The sequence below is a fragment of the Brachypodium distachyon genome, chromosome 2 (assembly GCF_000005505.3).
Source record: "Brachypodium distachyon strain Bd21 chromosome 2, Brachypodium_distachyon_v3.0, whole genome shotgun sequence".
NCBI classification, from domain to species: Eukaryota; Viridiplantae; Streptophyta; class Magnoliopsida; order Poales; family Poaceae; genus Brachypodium; species Brachypodium distachyon.
Window position 1 is genome coordinate 21515278 of NC_016132.3, and position 7223 is coordinate 21522500.

At 52.1% G+C, this 7223-nt stretch overlaps 2 protein-coding genes across 2 annotated transcripts; one reads left to right on the forward strand and one right to left on the reverse strand.

The window, feature by feature from the left end:
- Positions 1 to 432: 432 nt before the first annotated feature.
- Positions 433 to 3001, reverse strand: LOC104583154 (PRKC apoptosis WT1 regulator protein-like). Its single transcript, XM_024458785.1, has 4 exons — positions 2712 to 3001; positions 2448 to 2626; positions 991 to 1451; positions 433 to 498 (listed from the first exon to the last, which is right to left on the reverse strand). Exons 1-4 carry the CDS (start codon positions 2999 to 3001, stop codon positions 433 to 435), a joined length of 996 nt encoding a protein of 331 aa, XP_024314553.1.
- A 1265-nt stretch (positions 3002 to 4266) lies between these two features.
- Positions 4267 to 5101, forward strand: LOC100826854 (pleckstrin homology domain-containing protein 1). The gene has a single exon (XM_003568294.3). It carries the CDS (start codon positions 4406 to 4408, stop codon positions 4895 to 4897), a length of 492 nt encoding a protein of 163 aa, XP_003568342.1. The 5' UTR covers positions 4267 to 4405; the 3' UTR covers positions 4898 to 5101.
- Positions 5102 to 7223: the final 2122 nt, after the last annotated feature.

The following is a 7223-nucleotide window of genomic DNA, read 5'->3' on the forward strand; positions in this document are numbered from 1 at the left end:
CAAGGCGAGGGTTGCCGCAGAGACGCTGTGGTGATGCATGCCATCGGTGCTCAGCGCCGATGGGTGCACTGCCACAGCGCCCTTGCTGCATCCCTCCAGCAGGCGTTCCAAGTGCAGAACCGATACGTTCGATAAGAGAACAGATAACTAAGTGCATTATCCTAGGCGCCTAGCTTTCTAATCTCAACGCTGGCTCGTTGGTGTGGGTCGGGTCTTGCGTGTGGCTGGAGTGTTAGAAGGACGCTTGCGGGGGGGGGGGGGTGCGCTCCTCATGCGGCTTGTGGGTCCGTCCCGTAGGCTCGTGCTTGGGAGTAGCTAACCCGCAAGTGGAGTGGCTCGCCGCTGCTACTTAACCCCAGGTTGGCACTGCGGGTCCGTCCCGGGTCCCTGGTCTGGTTAAGTGAGTAGCGTGCGAGTCTCTGGCAACACAAATCATAACACACGAGGACAGGAAGGTCCACCTCGCGAGTCAATTTCAAGAACAAGTACCAAGTAGAACTAGAAAGAGAATTTCAAAAGTAGCGAATGATTACATGGGCTAATAAAACCATAATTGTTCAACGGCGCCAAGAGCCACTTGCAGGAAACAAAAGTAAAACAAAAGCTAGTAGGGGATTATGACGACTGGTTGCCGGGGTCTTCCGCTTGGGGCTCCGGCTCCGGCTCCGGCTTCCTCTGCATCCGCTCCACCACTTCGTCGACGAACTTGCCCACTGCCCTGGTGTGGGAGGTACCATCCTCGCTGTCCGACCACGCGTCCAGCAGTGCCTCGAAGGGGAAGTCGGGGTGGTAGTAGTGCACCCGGGGGAGGATCGTCTCGGCGATCTCCCTGGCACACGACGCTATCTCCCCGTCGCAGAACTTGGAGATCCACACGTCTAGCGCCCTGAGCTTCCCCACCATGTCGGAGAAGAATGGGATCAGGGTGCTGACGTCCGTGCCGTCCACCTTCGCCGCCTGCAGCTCGAACCTCGGCAGAAGCGCGTGTACGGCCTGGGCAATTTCAAGCAGCTTCTCAGTCTCCCTCCGCCGCTGCTCCGCCAGCTTATCGTGGTTGCTGCGCGAGGACACCACCGCGAGATTGGCCTTCCGGAGAAGTTCCGACAGCCGCACGATCTCCTTAGCGTTGCCCACATTGTCCTCGCCAGTCTTGATGAGCTCGCCCTGGGCGGTGGTCAGCTCGGACTCGAGATTGGTGCTCCTTTCCTTAGCAGAATTGAGCTCCTCCACGAGTTCGCGCTCCCGGGTCCGGAACTGCTCCCGCAGCTCCGTCTCTCGCCGTGCCAACGCCTCTGCTGCCACGTCCTCCGCAGCCTTGGCCTGCTCCTCCAGCTTCCCGCGCAACGCTTGGAGTTGGGAGGAGTAGCCGCTGACCAGCTCGCTATTCTCGTTGAGGCGAGCTTGAGTTGTTGCCAGCACGTCCTCATACTCCTTGTCGGCCTTCTCGCGCGCTGCGGTTAGCGAGTCCAATACTTGCTAGTGCTCGGTGCGTTGGGCCTTCAGCTGTCGGTGGAGCTCCGCCTCGGGGACGACCGGCGTTGTGGCCTTGTCCCTGGCCTGCGGTGCTAGCCGGGTCTCCTCCCTTAGCCGGGAGAGCTCCTGCCGCTCCCTCTCGACGTCCTGCCGCACTTCACCCAGCTGAAGCTTCACGAGCTCGTGGTGCTCCCTCACCTTGTTGAACGAGGTGACGAATGCCAACTGCTGCTCCTTGATGGCGTTGAGGAACTGGTGTCCCTGATCGTAGATAGTTGGGTCCCAGGTGATTGGGTCCCAAGTCGCCCCGGCAAGAATGCCGTGGTCAGGGCTGGAGGTAGTGGCGGACGACGACGAGACCCCCGCTGCCATGGTCTAGTCGGGTGGAGCATCGTCCCCTTGCAGGGGTGCTGCCTGTTGCTCCCCTGCCACGTCTTCCTCCACACCTGCGCCCGTGGGTTGTGGGTCTGATGGAGGGGCCGCGCCCCGGCAGGTGTCGTCTCCTGCTGGGCAGCCGCGGGACCCGCACCCCCAGCTTGCGAGGCCGGGGACGTGCCGCCGAGCCCCAATCTGATAGCGGCGGTAGGCGCCACCACCGTCGTGTCTAGGGCGGCAGGGCTTGGCACGGGAGCCACCTCCGGCTCGTCCCCCAACTCAACGTCCTCAACGTCAGAGGTGAGGTCGATCACCGTATCACCCGCCCCCGTGGGGGGCACATTGGGACCTACGACAAGGGCAGAATAAGTACTTCAAGCCAAGCTGAGGCACTCGGAGACCAGCGCAAGGGAGTTCTGGATGAGTACCTTGCGGGGTCACCGCGCTTGCGGGGGGAGGTTTCTTCCCCTCTGCCCTGGCTTCAGCTGCCGGGCTGCCCCCTGCAGGCTAGGTTTCGCCTGCAAGCCAAGGTAATTGCACGGTTAAGGGTTAACGTGCAGAAGGAGCATGTATAGTGGAGTCAGGGGAGGGGTCTGTACCTGCGGCGGGCTCCTCCTCCTCTAGGACCGGGTTGGCGGCAGGCGTAGTGTCGGCGCCGCTGGTCCTCGTGCTGGTCTGACTGGCACTAGCACTGGCCCGGGTGCAGGGCTTCTTACTTGGCGCAGCGGGTGCAGTGTCGGTTATCCCCCTCTTGCCGGCTCCCGCCGGAGCACCGTCCCTGCAAGACATTAACAAAGAAGCGAAGGAATCAAGGCAAGCACAAACTCGTAAAGAAAAGGGGGAGAAAAAAAACGTCAGCTTACCTTGGGGGGTTGAGCTTGAGCGAGTAGCCCGTGAAAATTCCCCGCTTGGGCGGAACCGCGGACCCTCGTGGAGTTGCCACAGCCCCAGTTGCCGCGGAAGCCGCCGAGGTGCCTGCGGCCGTTGCAGAGGTAGCCGCTGCCATCGGCGCTGCCGACGCAGCCGGGGACGCTGCGGCAGCAGGACCCGCGAGAGATGAACTCCCGCCGGGTGCTCCTACCACCGGCGCTCTTGGTCGCCGCACCAGCGGCACGTCGTCCTCGTCCTCCACCTCCGCCTCAGGGAGGACCATCTGGGCTCCGGCAACGCCGCCAGCCTCGTCGCTGGCGGACTCGTCACCGGGCCAGTTGGAATCCGATCCCCCCTCGCTCTCCTCGGCCACGTGCTTCCCACGGGCTGCGGGTGGCGGAGGCTGCGGGGCTGGGACCGGGGGATCGGACATCAGCCCCAACTCGTTGCAGGGTGGGTAGCTCCCGATGATGTCGTGGAGGCCCGCGACACCGGCGTGACGGGATGGAGCCCCCAGGGGCAGCTCTGTGAATGGGACATCCGCGTCGGTGATTCCCTTCACCCACCCCTGGATCACCTCCGACGTCACGCGCATGCGTTGCAGGCATGTGGTGTCGCCGGGGCCCGTGTACATCCAAGCGGGGCGAGATCGCAGCTGCAGCGGCGCGATGCGCTGGTGGATGTAGGTGCACGCCATGTCCAGATCGATGAGCCCCGCTAGCCGTAGGGCCTTGATCTTCTTGACGATGGGAAGGAGCTCCGCGTCTCGGCTATAGCGGTCCCGCCAGCTGCCGTTGCTCGCCGGCAGCTCGGTGGGCGTGTGTTGCGGCTAGCGTGCTAGGATACTTGTGGACTTTTGGTGTTTCTTTGTTTCGATTTGCGGCCGTTATGATTTAGATATGAGTCCGTGTTACCTTCCATTAAACTTGTTTCAAAGTTTAGATTGAAACCCCGAATTCCATTTTCATGGACCTTCCAATACGCTATACGATTGTCCCTGCCACCGTATGCCACTGGCATCGGTGCCACTGGCATCGGCAATGCTCTGCCGAATTTCGGCTAGCTCCAGAGACTACTCCTACGAGCTCCGGTCGAATTTAATTCCATGAAAAATTCAAACAACCTTTTCTATTCGCTATCGTTTGATTCCAACTAACAATATCTTATACAATCAAACAACATAACTGGTAGTAGAGTCCTTTTTAATACAAATTCTGATTTAGTATTGAAGCTTTTTTTGAGCAAATTTTTTTGTATTGAAGCTAATTCAATTTTGATTGAATACCTACCTCCAACGTAACTGGTTTAGAAAGCCACCACGGCCCTCCCTGCAAAAAAAAAAAGCCCCCATGGCCCAATAAACCTTCTACTGCAAATATCGGCCAAGTTTTCAACCATCTCAAAAAAAAAAATCAACTACTGAACTGCTATGGTTGTTACGATTTTTGCTAAAAAAATTGTGTTTCGATTTTCGGCAAGTAAGATTCGCTTTAACGTGGTAGCCCAATTCCAATTTATTTCGCTGGGTTAAACGCTAATCGTTGGATGCTTTCCCGATCGCATCAAAAACTCCGTCCGGCCGAATCCAGCAGCGCACTACTCTTCGGCCCCTTTGTCTCTAGTCGCAGCCCGGACCTCACGGCGCACACACCCACCCCGATCCCGGATCCCCAAATCCCCCGGCGTGATGGCGGCCAGCCTGTGGCGCGCGGTGATGGGCTCCTCCTCGGCTGGCGCCGATGACCCGGCGACGGGCGGCGTGGAGTTCTGGCACGGGGCGGAGCGCGCGGGGTGGCTGACCAAGCAAGGCGAATACATCAAGACGTGGCGGCGGCGGTGGTTCGTGCTCAAGCAGGGGCGGCTCTTCTGGTTCAAGGACCCCGTGGTGACGCGCGCGTCGGTGCCCCGCGGCGTCATCCCCGTGTCTTCCTGCCTCACCGTCAAGGGCGCAGAGGACGTGCTCAACCGCCAGTTCGCCTTCGAGCTCTCCACCCCCACCGAGACCATGTACTTCATCGCTGACGCCGAGAAGGAGAAGGAGGAGTGGATCAACTCTATTGGCCGATCCATCGTCCAGCACTCTCGCTCCGTCACTGACGCCGAGGTCGTTGACTACGACAGCCGTCCCCAACCCTCACCGCGGGCCAAGAAGAGCGAGGCGAGTGAGCCGTCAGAGTAAGATTGCGGTGAACCACCTCTCTGTCGGTATGCCTCTCAATTGTATCAACTCAAAGTGATTGTGAATTTGTGTTTTTGTTTCTTATTCTTATTGTATGTATATTATTGACTGTCGTCTGGGAATAATTGGATTTCAGTGTATAGTTCTTTGACACTTCCAATTGGTTGCTTGCCGTATCATGACTTGCAAATTGATTAGCATCTAGTACTGGTTTGGGGTTCTGTGAATTTTCTGCCTCTGGTAACTGGTTTCTGAAGTCGTGACAAATTTTCATCATGCAATTCTCTGATGTATGTCTATGACAGAAATGCATTTGCGTTGAATTCCAGAGGATTGCACCTGAATTGTCACCAATTTGTTTGGTGCCTACTAGGGCATAAACTTCGTACTAAAGAGAGACCTAGAAAAATGATTTTTGTACAGCTCCTTTGAGCAATTAAAATGAATTAGACAATTATTTTGTATTTCAATGTCACAGGGAACAGTTCCACTGGCATTAGTACTGTGGAACTTTGAGTCACTATGTATAGGTGAATGCAATGACCATTGTCCGTCATTAGTTATTACAGTGAAGAGAATGGATTCATCATCCTTAGATGATCTTGCATAAATGCCAAGTGGTACTCCTTGAACTGATTTTTTTAAGGCATAGTTTGACTTGGTGCAATCTCCAAATTAAACTTTGACCATTCATTCCTTTTACATTATATTGGTATTAACTCGTTGCTGTAAAATCATGATCATGTGAGATTACTCCCAAATACAGATGGAATGGTCTCAAACTTTGAATCTCGAGGCCTTATATTAACTAACAGGGTGACCTATGCATTTGCGCGGCTAGTTTCTTTCTTATATGTTGTTCTTGGATTTTAAAAAACTGTTATAATCTAGACCGCAATGATTTGAGATTATTTAGCCTATGTGGTGGTTCTTATAGTTTTAAAGTAAAAGGTACAAATAACTCATGATGGAAAAATAAGCAGAGTATTAAAAAGAGGAAATATTAACCGTAGCAATTCCTGATCAATTGTTGGTAGGAATATAATATATCTTTGAGATCTCTATGTACTCCCTCCTATCCTAAATTGTTGTTGAAATATTACATGTATCTAGACGCTTTTTAAGCATAGATACATCCATATTTGGGCAAATTTGAGTCAAGAATTTAGGATCAGAGGGAGTAATAAATATATATGGCGTTCTTGCTGTCTTATGAGTCAAGCAAGCTGCTACCGTTGTTGTCTATTTGAATCACCGAGTTACTTTCCTTTGAGATAACGTTCCAATCGCTGCTTTGAGTACTGTTACGTACTTTTGATCAGACTTTTTTTATACTTAATCGGATGTTTTCATCTTTTTGAATGGCGATCAGATGTTTTCCAGGAGTACTTTTATACTATTACGCCCATGTTTTGTAGTGGCACATGGATGCCGTGTACTTTCCTGAATTGGATCAACGTGCTATTGCTGATTTTTTTTTATGGGGATGTCATCAAGTTTTTTCCCTCGTGCATGCGGTTTTGTAGATGCCTAGACTTTGGCAGATGAAATCTTCACCGTTGACATATCTTAGCTTTAGATTGATAAATATCCACTGTTCATTATTTGTTGTCTTAATAATATAATAGATCATCGGAGGGAATTCTAATGAATAAATTATGTCCTAAATAAGCTGTAACCAGTGAGTATTTCTTTAATATTATAATGAAGTAGAACCTTGGAGAACTTTTAATTGTCCATTCTATTCAGCTGGCACCCTTATACTGGTAAACTGTTCTCAGGTTTGATTAATTCTTGTCCTTACATTTGGCATTTTAGCATTGCTTCATTATGCCTTGTTATATGCACTTTAGACTGATATGTTCAAATATTTTTTTCTGAGAAACTCATAGTTGCACTTGAAATCTCAAGTCCTTTAGACTGATCATGTGATTACTACAATTTGTGTTAGTGGATGAATATCTTTCTGATATTCATTTGCTCTGATCCAGCAACTTTTGATAATGTTCAGATGTATAGTTATCTTTGGTCCTTTTGCTAGCAAAGTAAGTTTTCGTATTTCTACGCATTTACAAGCCCCGACCGTTCTGTTAGGAATAATAGTTACTCCCTTTTTCATTCTAGTAACAGCAAGACAGTAAATGTTAGTTTCAACGGTACATGTTGAGGATCTGAACATTTTCTCTGTAACTTTGGAGGTGTGGTACCTTGAACATATTGAGGAAGTTTTAAGTAGAGTTTATAATGATTGCATACTCACCTAAAGTCACAGCGATAAGGTTTAGTCTGTACTGGAGCTTTATCGTCTGACGAGGATGGTAGTGGT